The sequence below is a fragment of the Ascidiella aspersa genome, chromosome 8 (assembly GCF_963924565.1).
Source record: "Ascidiella aspersa chromosome 8, kaAscAspe10.2, whole genome shotgun sequence".
In the NCBI taxonomy this organism is placed as follows: Eukaryota; Metazoa; Chordata; class Ascidiacea; order Phlebobranchia; family Ascidiidae; genus Ascidiella; species Ascidiella aspersa.
In genome coordinates this window covers 11,179,595-11,206,132 of record NC_139454.1, presented here as the reverse complement: position 1 = coordinate 11,206,132, position 26,538 = coordinate 11,179,595, and the positions used below count along the sequence as shown (strand labels likewise).

At 38.2% G+C, this 26,538-nt stretch overlaps 2 protein-coding genes across 2 annotated transcripts in view; one reads left to right on the top strand and one right to left on the bottom strand.

Annotated features, from left to right (window-relative positions):
* The window catches only part of LOC146136092 (uncharacterized), a 34,654-nt gene extending 12,643 nt beyond the window's left edge, over positions 1-22,011 (top strand). Inside the window, exons 8-14 of the mRNA XM_083395847.1 lie at positions 610-730; positions 1,169-1,200; positions 2,875-3,268; positions 3,604-4,099; positions 4,772-4,947; positions 17,746-17,880; positions 20,620-22,011. Of these exons, the coding sequence (XP_083251973.1) occupies positions 610-730; positions 1,169-1,200; positions 2,875-3,268; positions 3,604-4,099; positions 4,772-4,947; positions 17,746-17,880; positions 20,620-21,215 (1,950 nt within the window). The 3' untranslated portion in view covers positions 21,216-22,011. The remainder of the gene's footprint in view (positions 1-609; positions 731-1,168; positions 1,201-2,874; positions 3,269-3,603; positions 4,100-4,771; positions 4,948-17,745; positions 17,881-20,619) is intronic.
* Positions 22,012-24,372: 2,361 nt separating this feature from the next.
* Positions 24,373-25,462, bottom strand: LOC146136091 (translin-like). Its single transcript, XM_083395790.1, has one exon. It carries the CDS (start codon positions 25,446-25,448, stop codon positions 24,801-24,803), a length of 648 nt encoding a protein of 215 aa, XP_083251916.1. The 5' UTR covers positions 25,449-25,462; the 3' UTR covers positions 24,373-24,800.
* Positions 25,463-26,538: the final 1,076 nt, after the last annotated feature.

The window sequence follows — 26,538 nt, the reverse complement described above, 5'->3', positions numbered from 1 at the left end:
GATGATTTACTACACTCACGGGGCTGGCAGAAGGAATGTGACCTGCTTGGATTCCTTTCATCTCGGTATTTAATAAAACATTCCCCGAATTGAGGTAGAATGGCGTCGGAGGAAACTTTGGTTTCACATCCGCGAAACTATTTTCACCTTTGTCATTGGGCACACGATCAGTGCAGCGTATTTAAAATATATTTTCCAACTTAAATATGTATGTATCTGTCTATATATCGTTCCAAGGTACATACGTTGCTCTATATAACAGAAACGAACCGGGTATCCTGTGTACAATTTCCTGTAGAAATAATAAAACGCTAAAGGTGTGGTTCTTACGCCTCGGTTTAGCTCGAAGTATTAAGGTTTGAAAAGCGAACGCATTAAAACTGCTTAAATATAATGTGTAATTAAACAAATCTCAAGAACCTTCAAAAAAGTGCAAAACAAAAGCGTGACACACCCCCTGTCCACCCTTTTGGTATATTCAAAATTTGTGGTATGTTAGAAACTGTATGTTGCGGTAAACCCTCCCAAAATCGGTCTGCCCAATCGAGACTAGTCTATTTCATCGTAATACGTCGTCGTCCAATCCTTCGTGTTTGTTTGTTTCTCCAGGGCGCCACCGACCGGCCGAACTTTGTGCCAAAGGTTTTGACCACGACAAGCTCGGGCGCGGACAAGACCCGACACCACGCACCCGAACTTTATAGTGGGGAATTCCCCCGCACGGCACCGGGTACGTATCGAATTCTGATTGGCTGCGCTATGTCTGTTCTTGGTAGATGAACGAAGTTTATTACTTTCTTTCCTGACCAACGTGTTACAAAATGAAACGGATTTACATTGCCCCTTTTTCTTTTAAAATAAATCCGTTGAATTTATTTTTATGCCTTTAAATTGTTAATTTCGTTAGACTTGTCGAAATCACCCTTTTTAGGTTGATCGGTCTGTTTGCGATTTAAATTCTTGATGATATGGACTCATGATTAAATCAAACTACATATTTGGCCTCCCAAGGACACTTTTACAATCTTATTTAAAGTTAAATTAGAAAACATTTACCATGTGATTACATCACAATCGAAGCCATTTGGAGGCCCTAACTAGATATTATCCATTTTGACCACTTTAAAATTTGCGGATATCACAGTTAACGAATTTTTTTGTTTTACAGGTTCAAGGGTTACATCTAGCGTTCCTGTGTCGGTGAGTTCAGTGTATCTCCATAAAATTGTGATAGGGAATAACACTTGCTTAATAATGCAAAAGTTGAGTAGGTTAACCGTAAGGTTCAAACTGTTCGTTTGGGCAGTGATTGTTTCTAACCATGTTTATAGGGATACTGACAGCCAAAAGCCTTAAAAATCACTAAAATATAGGTTGCGTCACTAGATTATCGTTGGACTTCAAACTGATCGCTATGTAAATGCCATTTACATTGTTACAGGATATTTTAAAACCTAAATAGTTTCGTTTATTTTGTAAAAAATGTAGTGGGACGCCTTATGGAATGTTTTATTTCCCCGTGGCGTTTGTTACTTTAAACCAGTGGTTCTCATTTTTTGTTGTCGCGACCCTTTCTAGTTTTCGAAAACCTACGCGATCCCCCAATCAGATTACAATCATATAAATTTGGCACATTATTCACATTCTAGATCAGACCTGGGCAACATACGGCCCGCGGGCCGCTAAGCAATTCAAACTAGCCCGCGGCTTATTTTCCTTATAGGCTAATGGAAAACAAGGGCGAGTTATCACATGTTTGGTTGTATCCTAAACACTCTTTTCAGGGACGGATCTAGTCGTGACTTCCACCAAATTCACTATTGTACTTTCACCAACGAAAGTTAACTAACTTTAGCCTATTGTTAATATATTTATTTCGCTTCGGTTGAAAGTAATCAATGCGTCAAGCCGCCCTCTAAATCTAAATTGAAATTTGCATTTTAAAACAAATATAGTCGCAATTTTTTCGCGCTTCGTGCGACGTCTCGTGGTCTTCTTTAAATTCGATTTAAATTGCACATTTTCGCACAACTCTAAACGTAATAACAAGTTTGTTAGCTAAATTGTTTCATACCGTCAAAGTATGTCGCTCCATGCGTGCAAATTCAATCACAACATTATATTTTGTGATGGTACTGTTGTTGCGAAAGAAGGTGACTATCGTAAACGTCTGTTTTGTAAATCGTGGCATACCAATGGCGGCCTGATACCATGAAAATACAAATAGACGTTTTATTTCCGGCTCCATACAAGCAGCCGCAACGCCGGAGAAAATAAATAAGTACCGGAAGAGCTTCGTTTTACTATGCATCGATTATTTTATATCATCTTGTAAAGCAGCTGTTAACGTTAACACGCGTTTTATTGTCACTCTTTCGCAATATCATACAAAAATACGTTAGTTGACACCGCAAACATTAATTAACTTTTTCCATTAAAGCTAAACGTATTAACCGCGATGTGAAAACTTAGTTTCGGACACTTCTAAGCTGACTAGGGCTGTCCGATCAGATATTATCGAATATCCCTTAACCCAGTGATTCTCAACAGGGGTGATGCCGCACCCTGGGGTGCTATTTCTAATGCTCAAGGGGCCGAGAGATATTTGAGAATCTTTAAGAATCTGATTTTTGCTCAACTCCTACAACTTTTTTGTAAACATTAGAGTGGAATAAATCCAATTATAACTTACTACGTTGTGTAGAGTTGACGTGTGTTGTTTCAGTTCCGTTTATTTGTGACATTCTAGTAAATAACCTACGGAAAAATCTTGTAGGGGTGCCGCAATCTATTTGTGATTTCTGAGGGGTGTCGTTAGCCAAAAAAGGTTGAGAAACACTGCCTTAACCTAACACTTGCGTGCCTCTCTCTCAGTACTCGTCCGAGGTGATGATATCTGACGCGGAAGACGAAGAAGATAATCACCTGGAGATAAGCGACGACGAGGGAAGCGTCTGTGAAGAATGGCGTGCAAAGAGACCAGCGCCGAAAGAAACTGATCTGTCTGGCACACCATGTCGCACAGCCGCCGTGCACGTCGCCTCTCCGCGCCACCGGCCCGGTGCCAACGCGATGCCGTCACCGACCCAAGTCGTTATGACGTCACAGAACGCCAAAAGCTCGAGTTTGCCCGCTTCGCCCTTGCTGCTGCATATGCCGCGCAAGTGGCGCGCCAACAGTTGCGGCACCCTGGCAAACAACGATAGTAATGACGTCATCTCTTACGAACTTGCGTCAACGGCCGTGGAAGCTTTTCAACCACCAACTGGTGAGCGTTTCATTTCAATTGTTTAATTGTTACATTTTTTCCTTGTTTTAAACTGGTTGTATTTCTTCCAAAATTGTTTTCAGGTTATAACGTTGTGAGTTTAACTGTAGCTTGTCAAACACGTGGGGATGCCACAAATTACAATTCCAATTACAATGGAGGGATGCATGGCATTGACTACAAATACACATTACATCTTATCGCTTCCCAAAGAACATAAGCAATGTGGAACATGATTGAAACTTCTACATTAATTAATTACATTAATTACCATTACAAATTCAAATTGATCCAACTCTACTTAACACACATTCACATACCTTTCTCTTTCCCAGCATTATCGCAGGCCGCGATCGTCACCAAAGCGATTCACACAAGTTTGATCCCACCCAAAGAAAGTGTCACATCACAACCGCCTCAACAAACAGCCACGGTCACCAACCTGCAGCCAATCAAGGTCGAGCTTCCCTCCGACGAGGAGCTCTCCGCCGACCCGGGGGTCTTCCCCCAAAGAGAACTTCGCGAAACCGAGATTTCCGACGACTTCAGCTCTCCAGCGACCTCCGGCAGCTTTTTCGGGTCGCCTAGCAACCAGCACAACATCCAAACCCCTTCCTCCTCGTCTGTGGCTAAGAGCGACGAGGAGACCCATGACCTGGCACTGGACCTCTCAATGCCCACTCAGTCGAGGAAGAGGGGTGAGAGCTATGAGAGCGCTGTGGGAGGAGGAGTCGGAGATGGAGCAGAGTTCGACGTTGAAGCGCTAAACCTTCTCCAGCAGGAGCAGCAGAGAGCCGACGACGCGGGCGAGAACAAAGGTCAAACTGAAAGGTGAAGCTTTGCTTGTTTTCTATAGCTGGATGTATATTTATTATATCAGAAATCGGGCAAGTCCAACAGGTCGAGTATAATATACGGATGATTTTTGGTTCGAGTTTTTAAGCTTCACCCTCACTTCATTTAACCTCGAAACAAGTTCGTAACACAACATCCTACCTATTGTTCAAGTTTGTGATTTAAAATCTTAAAATCCTCGTCTTGTTTTAAGTAGTGTCTCTTGCGAATTGTTTCTGGATTCAACACAGGGCTTATAAAATAACTATAGGCCACCCGGACATACAATCCTGCAAACAATCAAAAATGGGGGTAATCTTAAGTGGTGATGTGTAAATTGTTTTGATACGAGTAAATTTAGTTTAAGATAATGAATAGTGGGAACAGTGAATGGGTAATCTATGTATGGTATAGCTCACAATGGAGCCATAAAACTCAACATTTTATCACATTTTAATATAAACTGCTATTGGCGCACTTTGCTCCAGGCAACACTGGTGAGAAATTGATGTTGCGTTGAGATTCAAACATGATCGCAGCTTACATTTTGTTTTGAAAGCATATTTTTCCAAAAAATAAAGATTTACTAGAGTTACAGTATATTATGTACAGTAGCTATTGGCCGACATCAAACCGTTTTATTAACGTTCAACTTCAATCTTTATGTAGTGTCTCCTACAACGGGGTCGACACTGATATGACGTCACTGCGTCATGGCGCCTTCTCTCGGAAGCCGCGTCGCACCACTGGAGGGCAGACTTGCACGTGGCCCGGCTGCGGTCGCTTGTTTCGTCACAAGAACATCTTCGAGGAACACCAAAAGCTACACGAGTTGGGAATTCCTGGTGAGGCAAAACGGAGGTGTTTGTAAGCCAAGCTAGGCCCAGTTCAAATAAGACGGAGTTCTTTTTTGCCCGTCGACTGTATCGGGCGTGTAAATCCTTGCCAAACGGCGTCGCAGTCCATAAGTGCAGTCCGCAAATTTCACCAAAAAGCGAAACTCGGCTCTTTAATTTGCCTTAAAGTGTAAAATAGACTCGATGAAGCCAGGCTAATAGTGGTAACAGCCTACGGGCTTAGTTGTGTTTAGGCTGGCTGCGCTGCAACGTAGGAGGGCGTCGGTTCATAGTTAAAATTCTTAAACAGTAGTTCAATAATTATTTGGTGCGCGAAACGCCGCAAGGGTATTTAAGAAGTCAAACCACGCAACAACTGTAAACCTAAAAAGCAAGAACAAGTATAATATTATAAGATATTTCTTTTATGGTCTTATTTTATTGCTCTTGTTGCCCAACGGCAGTTATAGATTAAAACTATGTAGGCCTAGTAGCTTTATGGAATCCTAGACTTCTACATGAGAATCGCTGCTCTAAAAGGTGCAGCGTACAATGTGTTTTTAACCAGCTATAGTGATATCTATCGCAAACTGCTTTGCACAGCCTTGATAATAATCGACGTGACGAAACATAGAGATCGCTTGTAATGCTTCACATGTTAAGTCGAATTAGAAACATAAATTAGATAATGGTTAGCACAGGTTTAAAGTTTTCAACGAAAATAAGAGCACAAGAAGCCGTAAAAGACTTTACTTCAACTACTTCCACCGCTTCGAGAATCTACCTTGGTTGATACCTTTTTGCAATAAAGTATTAGCTATTTTCCTGCTGTTTCATCTTTTACAAATAAGGCAATCATCGGCGTTCTATGCACAGATTGCAAATATATTGTTTGGAAAAAAATCGTTTTGCTATTTGCGATGTATTGTAGGCTAAAAAAAATGTTTTTGTCAAGCTGCCAATTTTTTACCTTTTTTGCTATGTCGTATTGTTTATCTGTACTATACACGCAGCGCTGATGGCAGTATTTTACTAATTTTTAATTACACTTAGTTCAAAATTTTTAATTGGTTTGGTTGTCGAAAACAGATCAATGTAAATTAAAATTAATAATTCGACGGGGCGAAGGTTTTTTTTATTTACCCTTTTTGTTACGAAAGTGCAAAATCACTTTTCTCCGGTGTCGCTTTTTATACATACTACGTTTAACAATGTTTACTACCTTATTAACATATACCACCCATGCTTGCCTTATCGTCAAAATAAAAAAAGTTTATGCACCACTTATCACATGTAACTAATTTCCTCCAAAAAATATTACAAATATGTGAAACAAAACCACAGCCTTCCCAAAAGTTCGTTTAAACACTGACAACGATTGCTACAACCAGAACAAAGAATAGTTCCTTTTTTATTACAAATAGAGCAGCTCAATAGGTGAGACACAGCCGTTGTATTCCAATACCACAAACAAACCTTCGTCCTTATAAAATTATAAAGGCCTTATTTGCATACAATCGATATTTCTGTTAACTCTTGAGCGAAATGGAAGCCCCTCAATTCGAAACTAAAGTCTGTTTTTCCGGACGCCTTTAAAAATACTACCGTAATGCCTTTTTAATTGGGGCCAACGGGTAAAAGGAGGATTTCCGCCATCAAGCAAGCCAGGGAAATGGCGCTCATTAACTTGTACTTCTCAAACTTTATAGTATGTTTTTAATATTCCGCCACCCTCAAGCTTTTATCAAAAGCGCAACTCAGTTAGGAATTATGCACGACGTTTATTTTGGCTTAACAGAAGTTACACAAGAACAATTTAATAGATGTACCAATTTATGCTTGGGAAACTCGGGTAAAAATAGCTGGTCAAAGATTACGAAAAAAAAAAATTGATTTTAAAAACGAGACTGAACGATACCGTTAACTTAGTTTAGCAGAGTAGAAGCGTAGGGTTTCCCTAAGCTCCGGTCGAGTCATAGCAATCGTTATTAATAAATAGTATCCATCAAATATGATAAAGTAGTGCGTAATTAGTTTTCGGCGCGACATTTTTTTTTACCCAAAATTGCCTAGCCTGCGTGAATGCCACAGTAACGCCCCCTAAAATATAAAAGTATTTTTCTGTCGCTGTTTTTTAACGTAAGGTGGCATAGCTGGGCTACCTTTTGCTATTTTTAAGCAGCCGGAATGGAACTGAACCGAATAATTTGAAAGAACCTCAACTTTAACTGAACCCGAACCTGGCCAAAAAACTTCAGCATGACGTCATAATTTCTATTTTACAATAGAGTCAAGTTGCCATGTTAGAACTTTTATGAAAAAATGAATATTTAATACGTAAATCGTCGTTTTTCCCACATTTATTGGCCCACAATTTTAGCTGTAACGCATATTATAACTTTATAAAACGGTTTTATAATAAATTTAGTCGACCCAGAACTGAACAGAATTCCGAAAAAATTCTCGGAGAAGTCGAACGGTTCGACTCACTGCTTTTGACTCAAGACGAATACAATACACCTCTCTTATAACACTGGATACATCGATTAATTACAAGTATTTTATCAGTTTTTCCATAACAGCGCTTCTCAACCTTTTTTTTTATCCCGTTGGCCCCTTTAACCGATATTTAAAATCAATCCCCCATCTAAGAAAAATAGCACCTGTAAATGTACCAATAAATAAGACGATGCAAAAAAGAGTATAACCTCTTCAAAAGTGCAAACTTTTGAGCCGCTATACTAGTACCAAATTATTACTCGTCAACTTAGATGAATGACATTGTAATAAAAACAATGTATGCTAAGGAATTTGTTCACTTGAATTATATTTTTTGTCTCGCTTGCGAAAAAGACCTGTACTGTTTTATATTTTGAAGTGGGCTCTAATTATAACTTACTCCAATATGTAGTGAACGCGAATTATACCCCCAACTAAAATGTGCTTTATTTGGTTTAAATTTGTATTGTTGCATATAATCTAGCGATGCCTATAGCTTGGCGTTTTCAACCATAATTTTACTACCTCATTTAGCAGGTTATATGACCTGCAGAACAGATTTTAGCAGAACAGACAGAACAGATTGGGCAGTTTATCGTTCTTACACCAATAAGGCCACCGACGGTAAACAAACACAAAAATACGAATGTTACACAGAAGTCAAATCCGACTCTAGCAAATTCAAAATTCCACCCTAGGGATGATTACCCCCCTCCCCCCCCCTTAGGTGAGAACCTCTGATATAGTGGTTCTTAAAATGTGTGTTACAACCCCGTATGCGTCGCTTTATTTTTACAGTGCGCCACACGCAACGGTGTCGTTACTAATCTATTGTCAATTGCGGCAATAAAATGCTTCAGGTGTTATAATTTCCTGACCTGTGTTTTTGTAATCATTGTTAAAAAAATGTGCTACATTGATGGATTTTGTGATACAAACAAGTAAAATTAAGAAATAAATGTTAGTAATCTGTACCTGTGTTATTTTGGCGAAATAATTTTTTAAGCGTTTTTTCGCATTTTTGCGGCCTAAATAATCTAAGCCAAGGCACACGTAACACGTAACAAACCGCTATAAAACATATAACTTGAAAAATCTAGCTAGAAAACGTTATAAACAATTTTTTAATACTTATGTGTACTATTTTTAACAAAAATTACCTAAAAATCGGGGCGGAAATCTTGAGGCGAGATTTAAAAAAATAATCCGCGAATTAATTTTTTTTGTTCGCTTTACAACTGCTAGAAAGTATGTCTAACAAGATTAAGCTTATTCTGCCATTCTGGTAATTCAGATATTTTTAGCGAAATAACTTTTCCGATACCTTATTATACGAAAAAAATAATAAAATATATTAGCGGAGGACTCTCCGATCAAAAATATTTAGCCAAACTAATATATCCCTTTTTATCTCTTTGAACTACTTTTTTGCCGTGACACACATTATTTTATTCAATCACTAAATCTATTCCCTTCGGTGATTATTATTCTTGATTTTTCTTTTTTTATATTCAGTTCAAGTGGCCAGAATATGACAGAACGCTTAATAAACACACTGGACAATTTTTGTTTAGTCCAAACACACTTTCGAATATGTTGTGCTGTGTAAAATTATTTCCCGGAATGGCGATGAGTTTACACCTAGCAACGTACAACTCATCATCATACAATTATAGTTGTTGTGACATAATAAACAACTTCTATTGCCAAACTAACGTTTAGCTAAATAAAACCACGCATAGCAAACAACTTCTAAGTGGGACCGCGCTCCAAGTAAATGGCTTCTACAATTTAAATCAGCCTTGCTCCATTGCTGTCACTAAATTAGAATCGTACGCCTAAATAAATGCCGACAAAAAAACAAAACAAAAATAAAATAAAATACCAAAGCAATTTATTGTTCTTAAGGTTAATATTTTTAAACAATGTCCTGTATGTTGCGAAATGCGAACAAAAAAAATATATCGTATAAAATTAACTTACTAAGGAGAATAAACAAATAAAATAAAGTTAATTATTTATAAATACATATATGGCATAATTTTTTTTTCTTGTACCGCTCGATTTAGTTGAAATGTTTGAAAAGAAACGACGATACACAACAGGGATTCGAATTGTTCACTGAGCGACAAAAATTAAAATGGCCGCCGAGCGGTAAACGCGACTGGTAAATAAATCAGCGATCATTTCTATTAACAATTTTCCATAGTTGTTAAAATATAAACATAACATTCGTAACGTTAATTAAACTTTTGCAGGTAAAAATGGTGTTTATTAACTGCCAAGAGTGATTATAAGTATGTATAAGAAAAATAAAAATAAAACTAGGAAAACCACCGAAAACAATTTTAGATGTTTTTTTTACATTATTAAAGTTGCGTGGCCATGCTCTTACAATACACAAACTAATTACTTTTTTTGACGTAGCGGCTCCTATTCTTCATGTTTTTTTGCCAAGCTTTGAAAAACGTAAAACCGCTAGCTATAAAATAAGTGCTGAACGAAAACTAACGCCAAGTCACTCACCCATTTTTCGTCCCAATCGCAAACTGTTTATCAAATAAACGTATTGGGCAGTGAATTCTGGAGTAACTACAAAACAGAAAATTCCTATTTCGTGTCAGTTTTGGACCTGACGTAATATGCACTATGGATCCAGTTTCATTTCTTGGGGTTGGAAACATTCATATTTTTGAACAGGGTGGTTACTTTAGAATAGGGCCATAACATTGCAAATTGTAAACTTGTTTTTTTTTATTTCTCTAAAAAATAGTATTCCTAATTTTATCGCCCGGATTTCATAAGCGAATCCCCATGTCAAAAGCTTTCGCCTTAACTTTGCTGTGCGAAAGTATGAAAGGATCGTGATTTTAAACACCTTAATTATAGCCGTATTTGATAAAATAGCTACTATCCTTGATCATTTTCGCAGATTAGTGACCCTACCCACAAGCCACACTTATGACTTTTTATTGTAAATTGCCTATCGTAAAGTTTGAAAAATACCATAGTCAATGCCCATTTTCCCCTACTAACGCCTGTCTAGTAGTGGTCTGTGCATATATGAAGCAAAAAAACGTTATACTGCATTTTGGTTCGGAGAGTTTGGCATACATCGTTTTTTTTTTTAAAGAGGCAAAGTAAACTTTTGAAACAAAAAAATAAATTAAAGAAATTCTTCTTATCTTATTAGTATTATTTCTAACTATCTCAGTAGTTATTAGAAGCATTCCAAGGCAATTAAATAAATACTTTTTATAATAGCTTCTAAACAATCTACAATATCAAATATTATATTTTAACACATCAACATATGGCAAAAGTTTTGCTCATTTAAAAAGTGTATTTTAACGAATTACTGTTCGGCACATAGTATTTTTAGAAGCACAGGATTGCCTTTTATAAATAATCCTATAGTACATTTGCGAACATAAAAACTTCTACCGGCCGACTTTCCGAAATTAAATTTCAAGTGTTTGTATTGTCTCGGCCAAACGTTCGGCAAAGCGACAACATAAATCTAACGGTCGTATGCGTTATTTATGTACAAGTGACATGCAAACGTACAAAGTCGTCAGCAATTTGTACACTTCCAATGATGAATCTGTTTAAAACCTTGTATTTTTTTAAATTATCCGGTAATATGTTGCAATATAGAATACTAAAAAAATAAGACCACAAGACAAATACTAAAAAGAGGTAAAACCCTCTTGCAAGCGGGAAATTTAAAGTTAGTCCTTTCAAGCAGATATAAGTGCCAGTTTAAATTAAATTATGCTTTGACGTTCTATTTTCTGTCAATCCGATTACAAAGTTTGACCTTTATGTGCCGTGACTGGGCAGAAAACACGTGGTTTAACGACGGTGCAACTTTTTTTTTAGCAAGTATGGCGCACGAAAAACTGACGACGCCCCTATGCGCTCAACCAACTTTCAGGAAATTTGTAATTAAAATACCATAAAATTCGGATGGCGCAATTTCTAAAGAGTCAATGTAGTTATGCTGTTGCCTCATTGTTACTGAGATACAATTAAATCTATTTTTGTGTGGTTTTAAACGCTTTATTTCCTATTTACTCGTTGAAACATCATAGAACTGAAGTAAAGGTTAAGCAGTACAGTACACTGCAAGGTTAAAGTCAATACACACGTTTCGAAGTAGTAATTGCCGATTACACGTTCGAAGTATAAAACGCCTTTTTATAATTTTGAAGTGCAATGTTTCGCCTTTTATTGCCAACATCGCTATAGCATTGGATCTGGAGCAATGGTCTATAACGCGCTTATAACCTGCCCTCTAGCGCTTTGTTTAAATCACGCTTTGGGGGAATACGCTTTCTTGTAACATTCGACCACGGACACAAGCAAGCCTTTTGCGCATTCAAACAATCAATAAATTTCAGAATGTGCTATACTCAAAAACAACACCTAGAAAGTAATTACGCAAAAGCGCACAGGGCAATAAAAAATAGTAAAAAAGAAATAAATACAACATACAAATTGAAAAAAAAACTGCCTTTTTTTAACACATCCCGACGTGCTACATAAAGTTTCAAATTAAACAATTGCAATCCAGCGCGACTTGGCGGATCACCCAAAACAGCTAGTCCCAAAAAACAGTTACCACGTGAATCCTTTAGGCTACTGCAAGTAATGTTCGCAATCAAATAGGAGACCGGTGTTGTTGTTTTTCTTTTTTTTTAGTTTTTGTTTTAATAATTTCATGGATATAAGCAATCTAGTTAGACTCCACTGCTGTTAACAAAAAATCGTACCTTGTTATCGTGATATACGAAATATTTAATTTACGTAATAAAGGGCGTTTGTTTTTCAAATTTTCTTTTTTCATAAACTCCCCCAAAAAAGAACAAAACAAGCCTTGCGCAAATTTTTCACTTAGATAGAAAATTGAAGTATTAATTGAGCATTTTTTTCAAAACACAAAACTATAGAGTACATCAATCTTTTTTGCACAAATCAAATGCTATGATGTGGAAAAAAGTTTTAGTTAAACAACAAAATTAAACCATTAAAAAGGCCGGTGCCACACTTTGCTATTTAGTGTTTAAAGACAGCATCTTTAATCATTGAAAGCATCGCCATCTATACCAGCAGGCACAAAAGCATTTCCAAGCATGTCAAAAGATGACCCAAACATGTCACATATGCTTTTCAAAATGTTGAAACGGGCGCAAAACCTTCGACGTTATGCCGCAATTTATCCAACTTTGCATGAGGTACTTGACTGCACGTGGTCGAAATGCCGAACATCTGGCGTCCGCTTCACTACGTTATCATAATCTGTGCCAAGTCGCCACGTGGTTTTGCAGCGCGGCTGCCGCGTGTTTGAGGGGCAAAAATAAGGGCAAAACTAAAGTATCAATTCTAGGGGCAAAAATTAGAATAATATAAACCAGGGTTCGTTTAAAACTACCGTACAGCGTTTCGCTAATCGTGTTGGTCTTGTTTAAGCATATTTGCTTGTTATTTAATTAGTGCTTTTTATAACTGAGGACCAGCTGTTTATCGGCAATCATTTGGTCTTACAATGTTTCCACACGTTAGTTTTATTAGTTATTAGAGAATAATTAGAAAAAATAGTTACAAACTTTTCAACCATCTTGGACAAAAGCGGCCTGCTGTGCAATTTATACACGTGCATGAAAATAACGCATTCAGCGCAAACAATAACACAACTTGGTAACCTGCAGTTGACCATAAACCCCTTCAAATTAAAACGTGTGCAGAATCTCGATCAATTAATCCCTACATCAGTTCTCAACTAAAAACAGTTACTGAGCAACCACCACTGAAACAATTAAACGGTACAAAAAAAAGATGGTTACATTACGATAACTACTACGTTATATACTACACAAATAAAACCATTTTTTAGTCGGGCACATTTCCTGCGACCTAATAATTATAAATTTGTGTTATAAAAAAGGTTTTCCGAAGTTTTTCGATTAATTATCTGCACAGGACAAAATACGTTCTAAAATACTTATTAAAGGTTATTTTTTTATCTAACTGTAGTAAAGTAATACAAAATGTGTTGAATTGTGTCGCTGTATTTTGTATTTTACATTGCGAACTCAACTACATAAGCACGAACAGAGAACTAACAGAATCCAAATACTAACAAAGCAGCTTTTGTTATAATTTAATCAGGCTACTAATGTAAAAGCATACAAAAACAAAAAAATTCTACTAACCGTATCAGGCTGCGTCCTTAAACCCTTATTTCGTCCGTTACGGCCCGTTTGGTTGAATTTCCAGGTAGTCAAATGGCTGCCAAACTGACAATGATTTGCGCTAACTGCTGCAATCTCAATTTTAGCAACTCAGTAAATCTCAGGGAATGACGAAATACCACAATCTATTAAAAACAAAGTTATTCAATTAGTTGAGACTCAATTTTCCCTTTAAACGCATATATGCTATGTTCTGAACTACTTTATAAACCAATTTACTTTAAAACCTTCAAAACTGACCAGCGGTCATATATCCAGTTTATCAACCCGACGCATATCCATTTATTTTCCCCTTAACTACCCGAAATGTATTTTTGTTTTTACCAAAAAACAAACTTTTTTGGCGTTTAAATTAAATTTGATCGTTAATTTAATGGAAATTGTTTCGTTGCAGGAACTATCCGCCGTGTACATATTGCCTGAAACTTACAAGCCTTTGAAGCTGCAAGCACATTGCTTTAATTCGTATCAACTCATTGATTTTTCGTTAGTGGCTCGATAAAAAACAAAATGGCGAACCGTACGAACGACTGGTAGTTGGCGAGCGCCAGCGTTAAGCTACTAGCACCTGCTGCAGCCTAACCTCCGCATAGCCTCAGCACAAGCGTATTACCATGAAACCCAAAATGTTATTTTATCGTTTTTAAACCTTTACGTTATGTTTTGGTGGCCATGACTATAAATAACTTTTTTGCGTTTCCCTAAATTAGGTGCCATCGAGTGACTCGTTTTTTTCCTTCGGCGTCTGCCGCCTTGTAAAAGCAAACTAAAGAATAATGGTGGGAAGCATCTCTTCCGTTGCTAGATCCGATTGGCGGAAGCTTTCATAGCAACGCAATCTCTCACCCACAAAAAACAATCTCGGGTCTATTGGACACCGCCAACCACAAAAAGACCTTTATCTCCCATTTACAAGGCAAACAATTAACCGCTTTTCACGATCTGTCCTGTTTTTTTACATTTCTATTTACCTCAGATTCGTTACACTAGGGGGCAAACCGTTAAACTTCCTGACTAAGACTGCGTTCAGTGCATCTTTTTCAGTCTACTTTTAGGTTAATGTTTAAACTAAATATTACCCTCTTGTACTTCATATTATTTCTGATATCTATATTTTATTTTTGTTAATAGCGAGGAAAGTTTTTTCTTGTTTTCTGCTTTTATAACCTTGTTAATGACTATGCTGGCTTCTAAACTACCACAAAACGCATCGTTTTTGTTGTTATGTGCGAATTCCCGTAATAGTCTGGTGAATAGTTTACCAGCATTATCCTGTTGCAAAAAATTTCCGCGTTAACCTGTTTTAACATTCCTGTGCGATATTGCAAAAATATAGTAAGATTTGGCGTTTAACCATGCTAATCTCGAAATGCTCTACAAAGGTACGAGTAATATAAGTACATGCTAAAGTAGTTAACACTTTGAACGTTTCAACTATCTCTTAATACGTTTTCGACATCCCTACAAGATATTCTGCAGCATTTCGCGTAATCTTCTGCGTAACTAAATAAGCCATTAACTGGAAACTTATAGGTCTACTAGTCTTCACAAGTTCAAAGGCCAAATCTGAACTAATTTTCTGCCTTTTTGTCAAATAGGGCAGCTGTTACTTTCAAACCTTACGACTCGCTCGACGAAACGCGACTGTCACCTTGCTTTTGGCCCCAGTTTTTCACTCGCCAGAGTTTCGGTGTGACGTTTGGAGTTTCGATAGTACGCGCCTTGCTCCCACTTTTCTGCTCCTCCCGCCAACAGGCACTCTTCTATTGTGACATCACAGAGTGCGAGCGAGCCGATCGAGGAGCAGTTCTTAGGAAAATGTGAATGATTGACTAGGCGCATTTCTTCGAATTGGTTTGTGCTGCTCTCTGGTAGCCGGTGCTCGTGGCGCCTGTTTTTAAATAGGCCAATCGCAACATTATATACATGTTGTTGGGTAAATCTTGAATTGCGATGATTGGTGCTAAAACTTTTTCTCACTTACGCCTTTGCATTAAAAAGAAACACCGTGCGCAAAATGACCCGTAAGCACACCTTACTACAACGTACGGGAGGTTCGTAAACTAATAAACGCAACCAGCAACCCTCTAAATTAGTTCCTGTGCCACCATGTAAATGTGACTTTTTTGCAAACCTTACCGTCTAGCACTTGCCGTATTTCCAGTATTCATTCTCATTCGTTCGTTCTGCATCAAACTCTGTTACATTGAGCGTTGGTTCCCTTTTTGGTTCATAAATGCTTTTCAACCCACGCGACCACTCAATTAGGTTTTTTGCACAATTTTTCTAACTCATGGTTTAAGCAAATTGAGGGAGGCAAAGAAACACCAGCAAGTTTAGGAATGGCCAAAAAACAGCCACTCAGTTGGTTTTCAAGTGAACAGATACAGTCTGCGACTCGAGTCTTGTTGCGATAAGAGCATTCCAGCAAGGCAAGAAGCAGCTATTTGCGCGTCGCTTCCTTCTACATACCACCAGCCATTGACGGCGGCTCGTCCGACCTTCACTCATTTGCATACTAGTTTTGAGGAGCCGCGAAAAGCTCGCGCCCGTTCGATTGTTGTTGACTAACGGCGCGCGTTACGTCACAATACTGCTGACTCGACGGCTGAAACAAAATCTGCTCTTTTCAGGTTTTAGAATGTTCCTTTTTGCCGCAAAACAAGCGCCTTCCTAAACTCGTCGCTGAAAACGATAAATTGTATTTTTGTGTTAGCAAATCTGAATAACCGTATGTAATGGTCTATTTTGTTCGCAACAGATCATTATGTAATAACTGCCCTCTTAATTAAAACTCGGTGTTTTCCATACTAAATGCAACCAAAAGTTGAGGAGAATTAGCAGATCTAGCTGTAAATTGTATTTCAGTATTACTTCGCGCTTGCTACTGGTTGTTGCTGTTTTGCCAAACCTCGTGCTGTACTAGTAACACTGTACAGATCAGCAAAGGCGGCTGCCGCTGCTCACTATTGTGATTGTGTTCTCTTTTCTTGCTCCTTACCAGGGGCGGATCAAGATTTTTGTTAGGGGGTGGCATATCATGTTCAGAGATGACGGCACAAGTTAATTTATAACGTGACGTCATAAATCAACTGATCTGGAAAACACCCAAATACTCGTTGGACTTTTCCGTCCTAATCAAAGAGTCTTTTATAATTTATTCTGCAAAATACGTGTTATTCTCGAGCGAACTTGTGCGCAAATGCAGCTGAAAACCAATCGAAAGAAGGCAAAAAATATAGTTTAGTTTAGGTGAACATTTCCCCCTTTGTTCCGCCTTTGCCACTCTCACATACATCCCCCAGTTTTCCTAATCTCTTTCTCTCTGTACAAAAGGGCTGTCTCTCTGTACAAAGGGCACGGTAAGTTACACAGTGTGTCTACCACTAGCACTACCTTTGCTTGGGTGGTTTTATTGGCGCGTTTCACATATCACAGGGTGCGCGATAAATGCGCAGTCATGCCTGACAGAAAGAGATTGAATGAAATTAAAGGCGTATTACGAAATAATTTATTTCACCAAGATTGCATTTACGTAACCGATAATATTTCCTAGATTTATCTGCTGCTTTAAATTAATAGGTAGGTTTAAACAAATGACTTTTTAAAATTCGAAAACAAGTTTTTTGTAAAAGTTGTGAAGCGTTTTAATTCAACTTCTTTTTGGTCTTAATTTGTTTTTCTATTTTATTGTCTGCCAACTTCCACCAGAGTTGCAGTCATTGTTTCTAAAAAAAAAAGTTTTTAAGAAGTTGTTTCCTTGCTGGGAAATCCTTGCAAATGAAATCAATATTGGTTATTTGGGGCTCGAGTTAAGTTGTTTAACTTATAATAGTTTATTCAATAGAAGGGCGTTCTAATTGACGCTTTCGTTTTGACTTTAATTAAGGTTCCGTATCTTACCGGCGAGCCAACCACAAACCCAAACAAATATATTAAATCAAAAAAACACAAATTTTAAATGTCACTAAAGTAGTCCGCAATGGTTTGTTGTACATCGATGCTATTTTTTACTGATGGTTAAAGGTAACGTGAAACTAATCTTTTCGCGCAGTTTCGCAGCTTCGTAAGTGCTACATGGGAGCCCGAGTGAAGAAGACCGTTCGCGAACAACTTGAGGAAATGCGGACGAGCGACCAGGGTGATGACCTCAAGGGGCGCGGAAGGAAGAGGAAGCAGCCAATCCAAGGTGAGGTTACTTTCGGTCATCGCTGGGCAATTCGTGAGGCTTTTGGTTGATGTCAATATCCAGAATACTGTTTTGTGAAGATTTTGGTATCATTTCTGAACTGTAGCTATAAAGGCAAGAAGGGATTGGGGGCAAGCATGACCTTGACCAACAGGTTACTGAGAGCCTTGACCAGTTGAGTGAAAGTTTTTAGGTCACTTTGATCAAAAGGCTTAGACACTGTAGGCAAGTCTCAAGGCCACTAAACTTGTTCCATTTTCAAGGCCACTAAACTTTGTTCCATTTTCAATATTTCGCAAAGCAACTGCGAAAAGGCAGCCATTTTTTTGCGTATTTAAAACTGGGATATAAAACAACTTCATTAAAACTGTTTACCACAACAGTTTAGACCAGCTTTCCTTCTGATTTATTTAAGGTAAAGTCTTATATTAAGTCATTACAACATTAAAGCAAGTACATGTGCTAATTCAGTATGGTGGTTGCGTATTACTGTATAGGCAATTTTATGTTGGAAAACACTTAATGGGCTTATGTCTAGGAGCTAATCAACAACAGCTACAGTTATTGCACCACAAATACGCATATCTTTAACGGCATAACTTCGTTGGCCAATAGGGTTCAGCTTATGTTCATCCAAAATCGTTCTTCGTTTCTAAGGGTGGCAGAAAAACATGCCGAGCGATTTTGTACGGGAACCGATACCAAACGTCTTTGTACGGGAACCGATACCAAACGGATTGGGGGCAAGCATGACCTTGACCAACAGGTTACTGAGAGCCTTGACCAGCTGAATGAAAGTTTTTAGGTCACTTTGATCAAAAGGCTTAGACACTGTAGGCAAGTCTCAAGGCCACTAAACTTTGTTCCATTTTCAATATTTCGCAAAGTAACTGCGAAAAGGCAGCCATTTTTTTGCGTATTGAAAACTGGGAAATAAAACAACTTCATTAAAACTGTTTACCACAACAGTTTAGACCAGCTTTCCTTCTGATTTATTTAAGGTAAAGGGTTCAGCTTATGTTCATTCAAAATCGTTCTTCGTTTCTAAGGGTCGCAGAAAAACATGCCGAGCGATTTTGTACGGGAACCGATACCAAACGTCTCTCGGTGGTTAAACGTGATAGGAGAAGCGTTCCTGGAATGCCGGGGTTTTCCCAAAGTTCCCGCTTTCCGTCAATTGAAACGTTTTGAAATGAGAGGACGCCGGCTTGTTTCTTTTTCTAGTCCCGGTGATTTCCAATGTTCGGCGACGTAACGTTGTCTCCAAATAAGTAAATAATATGTACAACTATAAATAGTTTGAATGCGTCGATTGGTTTGGAAATCACGCCAAACAATCAAAATGCTAAGATATTTTAATGTTGTATTCTATCTATTGTGTAGTAGTTCAAATCCATTTTAATAGTTGTATCGCAATCAAAGGTTCGGCGTGACGTAATGGGAATTTACCAAATACTCTGCCTAGTGCGCGTTTCTAGCTTTTTGGTCGGCCATACAAAGAAAGAAAGGGCTCTATTTTATTCTTTCAGAATGCAATGTTTGCTTTGTTACACAGTGTAAATTTTTTTCTTCAAATATACACACAACTCAATTTAAAAAAATTTTAGCTCTAAAGTAGTGTTTAGATTTAAATACTTATCGACGCATTTTACTATATCTCAAACACATGTTCCACTTTCGGCCTTGACAGCACCTTTAGCCAAATTGTTGTCATAGTTGACTTCTGGTCAAAGTACCCACCTTGGAAAGTATAGTTATGTTATTTAGTACCAAAAAATAGGAAATACTCTCAAAGAACCGGAAAGTTTGTTTAATGTTGTACTCGTGTTTACATACACCTCTACAGTACTACGTGATGGAAAGTTTCTGTGCCACCAACAAGCTAGGTGGAAACTTATGAAAGCGACTTGCCCCCGTAGGATTTTCTCTTTGAACAGAACTGGAAAGTAAATACTAAACTTGATCCAGTTGCGTTAGATTCAATATTATTATTATAATAAACAGAACCTTGGGTTTCCTTGTGTGGTAGCTCGGTGTTTCCCACCGAATAAACATAACTTACGGGACTTTCTACCATGCCTTCCAGGTCAAAGAGGGGATGGAAATTTTTTGGGTGTGTCATTACTAGCTATGTGGATTTCTCCCTTTTCTTTCGCGGCTTTTCTTAAATTTGGTCTTTTCTTTGTTTAGTTTGCATTCACACTCCTGCCGTTTGTAACAGGTTGTTAAATAGGGTCTACGTCAGTGCTTCCCAACCTTTTTCAGTTCGCGACCCACTTTTAATGCACGTTTTATTGTGCGACCCACAATAAGATATGACTAAACGAATGAAAAACAAATCAATGAGAAAAATAACAATGTGTACACGTGCAATACGCTCTGAAATAGGTAATGCGACACAAGACATCTAATTGTTACATTGTTGCATCATGGTTAAGTAGAGATAATGCAATAATTTCCCGAACCAACAAAAAACGGTAATATTTAGAAATGTTTCGCGACCCACCTCAAATAGCTTGGGGTGGGTCGCGGCCCACTGGTTGGGAAGCACTGATCGACATGTCCACAGTACATAATGAAACAGCCTAGGAGTGTGATTTGTTTGTTTCGGTTCGGCAGCTGATATTTTTTTTAGTTGCTTGCTGAAGCTTAATTTTATCATAAATTACGCATTGCTTTGAAAGTGGAAATTTTGTCCGTGAAATTTTTTCTTATGCTCTCAACGCTACTTTTGCGCAGATAACACGCGGAAGCGAGTCACCGTTAAGGATCGCCTCGGAACATTCCAAACTCCGCAATCTTCCTCCGTGGTTCCGCAAATGACCTACTCCCAGTTCCAGCCGCACGCCGTGCCACGGTTCCTGTCCTATCGCGGGCCGCCACCGCCGCCACGCCCACCCAACGTTGTCCAATCAACATCCTTTATCGACAACCTCGCTCATGTTACGCCTCCTCGCTTCACTGCCTCGCCACGCCTGGTAAGTCCAGTGGAACAGACCTTGGCGTTGCTTGGTATCCCGACGCCGATCCGACGAGGGGAGAGCAATGGGGGTGTTGGGAATTCCCCGGCGGCAATGTCAGACATGGCCTTGGACCAGTTTCGACGGCGCCTAGCCCTACGTGAAGCCTCCGGCAGCGCTCAAACAATGGTGTACGGAACGAGCGCTGCAGCGCCGCTTAGCGGTCATAGCACTGGGACAGTTGCAGGGGCGCTCGGGCCCCACCAGGTCAGGTTCCAGGTGCCACTTGGTGCCATTGTCCCCGCCCGCGCCCCCCGTCCTGTTGACTATCCTGGTTCTAGCTTGGCTAGCGACCAGGGTGCAAAGTGTAGCTAAAACTTAGCAACTAAATACGCAGGGTTGCCATCGGCTAGTAGCAAACCTAATGTTTTTCCTCAAAAGTTCGTTTTAACCGCTCTCGTCTGGGCCAACTTCGACGAAAACGTGCGCATAAGTTTCTGTATCTATTAAATAACCTTAAGCAAGGTCTGTCAGGGATTGCTTAGCTTCGGAACTACTCTTCAATATTTAATGTCGTGGCAACCCTAGCCTCCATCACCTAGTACGTCAACTCTTCCAGCTATTCGTAGGCTTAAATATGCTGTTAATTCAGTATATTCGTGGGCTTGTTGTGACTATTTTCATATAAACGTACTCGTTTTACATACGCGCAAGTTTTTTTGGTGTGGTCATTGTTGATCCCATTTCTTTTAGAGCTTCTGTCGCCAAAAATCCAGCACCATAGCCCCGCTTCCAACCTCCTTATGCTCAACCTTGTGCCACTCTATGTCTTGTTTTTAACATAATTTTTTGTTTGTTGTTACATAACATTTTGCCGCCTAATGTTGTAAAACACCAAATCTATTCTATGTTTTGGTTATTATCAGTTTGGCAAAACGACAACTTTGCTTTTTATTTCTTTGTTATCAATTTTACTCATTTTAGAAGCAAGTAGCTTGTTTCATTAATTATTTTACCACAATTTTGTTTGACAAGCGTTCGAGTGAACAATCACGAATCAAATTATTTTTTGCATATTCAACACTTGCGATTCATATCAACTTTGCGCTTTTTATTAATTGTGTGAATTTGCCGTCGAATACAATGAAGCTTCGAAACTAATATTTGCTGAAGAAAGGTATCTAATATTCACGGGGAAGCAATAGGATTTCATATCGTATTTTTTGCAGCCTTTGATGCGAGCAGTTTGCCGAAACACACTTAGAATGTATTTATCTATTCTTCGACGAAAATGCAGAAATTTCAAATGCTTATTATTAGTCTGTACGCTTATTCCATTTCAAGCAGTTATGTACATAAACCATCGATAAAAAATGATTAACAACTAAACAGTTTACGTCTCAAATTTCAAAACTATTTTTTTCCCAGACAATATTAAATTAAAAAGCTTGATTTTTGCTGTTAAAATGCATTTGTTTAAAAGGAAGAAACAATGGCTTATTATTTGATAACAACGATAAAATTGCAAGCAGGCGACGCAGGTTGCTATTCGTATTTTCGTGAGTCGTCCTCAGGTAGTCAGGTTAAGAAAAAGAACAGATCGTTAGAAACGAGTTTGTCCAATAGTTCCAATTGAATGCAATGTGAATTTACATTAGGCTTCAGCTGGAATTGTAGCAAAAACAGATTTTTTATAAATTGTCGTTAATCTTAGTATGCAAAGCCCCCTGTAAAGCAAAGTGTATTCGTCGCTACAAAATGGCCATAAATACAGCCGTTATTACATTCCAACGTTCAACTTATACTAATGTTGTTGTTTAATGTTTACTAGCCTGCGTATCAATAGCCCGACGTTAAAATGGTTTTAAATTGGCTTTGTTTTCTCAATTGCTACGTTAATTGCCGTTCATTTGCTAAATAAGGTTGAAAAGTAAGCTGTGCTGTACCTTGCTAAGTAACTTATTGTTGAAATTCGTGTTTAGCGAAACTTAGACTAATCGACATACTGTGAAAAACTGAATTTTAATTGAATAGGACCTGCGTCGCAAAAATAATTGGTCAGTTTAATTTATTCTGTGAATACATTGATGTTCGTGGTTAGCGGTTCACTTTCTTGTTGAGAAACCGTGCTTCTTCCATCATCGTGCTACATGAAAGTACTTCGTTGCCATAGGTGCTTCGCTGCTACTTGTGTGAACTGTGTGAGTTTAACGTGCGTTTTTACACCAGGACTAGGAAACTGTCGTCATTGTGAATGTAATTACGACAAAAGTATGCAACTTAAAAGCAAACAATGGAAACTCCAATCTAACGAGCAATTAGCTGCTGTCCTTTTAATATCATACGTGGTTCGATTCACATTATCATGTAACACCGGAAACTGTCTGCGGGCCGCTCAAAATCCAATCGCGGGGCGGACCCGGCCCGCGGGCCGTATGTTACCCGCCCCTGCCCCAGGGTGTACCATAATTTTTTAAAGGTGTAGGCTACTACGTTTATGGGGTGTACAGGGGTTTAACAGATGGGAACACACAATAAGACCTAAAAAGCAACAATACCCAAAGAAGAAAAATCTGTAGTATTAATACCAACATAACCATAGTATTAATACCAACGACATTATACAGCCAAATACGCAACTGAATGTTTTGTGGTGCGCGTCACAAACCAAAGCACACCGCGGGCCAAATTTTTTGGTTCCGCGGGCCGCATTTGGAAGAGTTACTTGGGCTACTTAACCATTGAACTTGTTAAACTAAGATCATACTTGGTTCAAAAGACAGGGTTTAAACAGTTTAAAAATAAGACTGAATTTTGGGTATCGCTTATCAACATTCCTAAATACCGAAATTTCAGTGAAAAGACGATTTCCATCCTTGTTCGCAAGCGCAAGACATACTTTTGTGAGCAAAGTTTTTCTGCTTTTGTTGAAATTAAAATTAACGAAGAAATTCTATCAAGGATGTTGATACGCTTATGAGAGGAGCATTCGGATTCGAAACAAGGATGCTGCCTTGGTTCGCCCAATTGACTGAAAAATTCAACAGCAACGCTCGCATTAAATGACTGATGAAATTTGTATTAAAGCTATGCCACAGATTTCCTATACTTGCAGCCCTGCTTCCTTATTCCGATTAGGATTACTACAGATTCGGTGTATTGTGTGGACTGGGGTGAACAAGTTTTGAGTAAAACGTAAAAAGGGTGTACCACTCCGAGGAAGGTTGACAAGCCTGTCTTAGATTACACAACCAGTGGCGGACCTACTTGTTAGGAGGTGACAACACAAATTTTAAAGATGACGTAAATGGCGAAGTGCTAATCGCGCAAAGCAAAAAAAATCACTAATTTTAGTCAAAATAAACACAAGAGAGAATCCTTTCTTTTGCCTAGCCGGAATTTAAGCTTGTTTTATTCAAAAAAAAAAATGGACTGGACGGGATGAGTTGACTATGCTGCAAATTCACTTCAGGGCTAGTAATTTTGGGTCGCGCCTTTTTTATATCTTTAGGGCGCGCAAGGGCAAGGCACAGTACAATACCACTGCTCTAGAGCCAACCGTAACCTAATTTTCTATCTAGCATTCCTTGAGGTCCATGCAATCCTGTGTATTTTATTGATTAGATTATTATAGGCAACGTAAGGTCTTGTTTTACCTAGTCAATTATGTGCTGTGGCAGTAGGTTTTATTTAGATGGAAACAAGATTAAATTGCTTTTTTCAATGATAAAGGTTTCTCATAACTGAAATAGGGTTATTAAAAACACCATATTTTTTTAGGTGTTAAATGTACATAAAAAACACATTGTCTCACAATGACAGAAAGATAGAAAAATGCACATATTATACACTGAACTGTGGATAATCAACTTGAGGACAATGAATAAAAAAGGTCAAAACATATGTCATCAATGGATAACAAACCATAACAAAAAAATAATGGGGAAATATAACAAAAGCTTAGGATGGCTTTAGACCTCTTATTTCCAAGTCATAAACAACTTGTTCCACTCTTTTGATGTCATACTTTAGGCCATCATAACGTTTTCGCAAAAAATCATTTTTTAAGTTCAACAATTTAAACCCAGTTTCTATTTGACCGAGAAAATAAAATATTTCAAAAGGAGTTTTGTTATTGCCATTTGTAACGCAATTCATACACCATCTACTTAGCTCAGTTGCTAGAAACAGAATCCCACAAAGATAATCTTCCAGAGCTATGTGAAATCCCGTTTTTGCTTCAGCAGATATGCCAAGAATTTCGGCAACAAACTCCTTGGAAGCCAATTTGCCACTTTCCAAATATACAACGAAACAAGCCAAGTAGCAAAGTTTTGCAGTAATGTTTTGCCACATGCTTAAATATCTGAAATATTCATCAGGCTTCACTAAGGCAGACAGCTCAGAATAACTTGTCCTCACTTGGCAAAACATCTCTTTCACTTCCACTGCAATGCTGGCATCACAGTTGCGGTGTATCTGTTGAAACTTTTGTTCCATCTTTCTTGAATTTTGCTCAAGTTTGGCAACAATCTGGCGAATAGAATCTTTAACACCACACTCTGCTTTTATTATTCTCTCAATGGTTGCATAGAAATCATTTTCCATTTTGAATGCTCTAAATTAACTAAATAAACAAAAGAACAGTTGTATTCTAAAGAATTATCCATTCAATATATATCAATGCTTTTGAAAATATTGATGTTGATAGCAATCAAATATAACAATTAAATAAATCACAAGTTGACCTTGGCCCAAACCAGAATTTTAGAAACTAAACTTTATTTGAAGGCAGAGCAGACCTAAAAAAAAAAATTTGATACAAACTACCTAACTCTAGCATCTCTAATAGTTGGACATTAATGTTAATCAATCAACAAGTATTCGCTCCAACAAACATAGTAGTAAATAAAAGCTTCTATTTTGTATTTACTTGAAAAATCAATTCAAGAATCATTTTAACGTGACATAGCCCCTAGTTTCAGATGAAACCCATTTGCTCAAATCTACTTCCAATGTTAGCTGAAGCTTTTAGCTCAAAGGTCGATTTAATTTGGTAAAAGGAGAATACAGCTCACGACAGGCGCAATAAATTTCACTTGTATAAAGACAAGTAGTAAGTTTCACCCGGTAAAGTTTAAATTAGCTTTTAATATACACACAGTCTACAGCAGATCCTTCCCGAATCCAGTAACGTTATTTGCTTTTCTGTTGTGCCATTGTTTTAAGCGTGGATGGGGAGAAAAATAAAACTTGAAACTCATGTTATATTCGTCACACACTGTTGAACACGTCAATTACCAAACTATTTTTTTATTGAGATCTCGAACTTAAATTTCAGCAGATAAAAAGCACCAAAAAAACACAGCAATATTACAATTTACAAGAGGGTCGAAACGTTCAGGCTGTTTCACATTAGGCGCGTTTTGCACACAACGTTAGCGCCTGGCGTCAAAAACGCGTCGGCATGGGTTAACGGCAAATTTCCTTGCTAAAAAAAGTCAATGTAAACCTTGTGCGACGAAGAGCGTTTTTTTCTATATTTTTTGTAGTACTCTCGTTAGGCCCAACACGACACGTACTTTTTCCTTGCACAAATGTCCGACGTTCTGCCGCTACTGAAATAACACTCAAACATTTTATCGCACTGCTTGCGAACGTGTTATACAGTACGGCTGTAAACTAAATACATCGCTGT

Coding starts and splice junctions, on each gene's coding strand:
- LOC146136091 (XM_083395790.1), bottom strand. CDS start 25,448: ATGGAAAATGATTTCTATGCAACCATTGAGAGAATAATAAAAGCAGAG.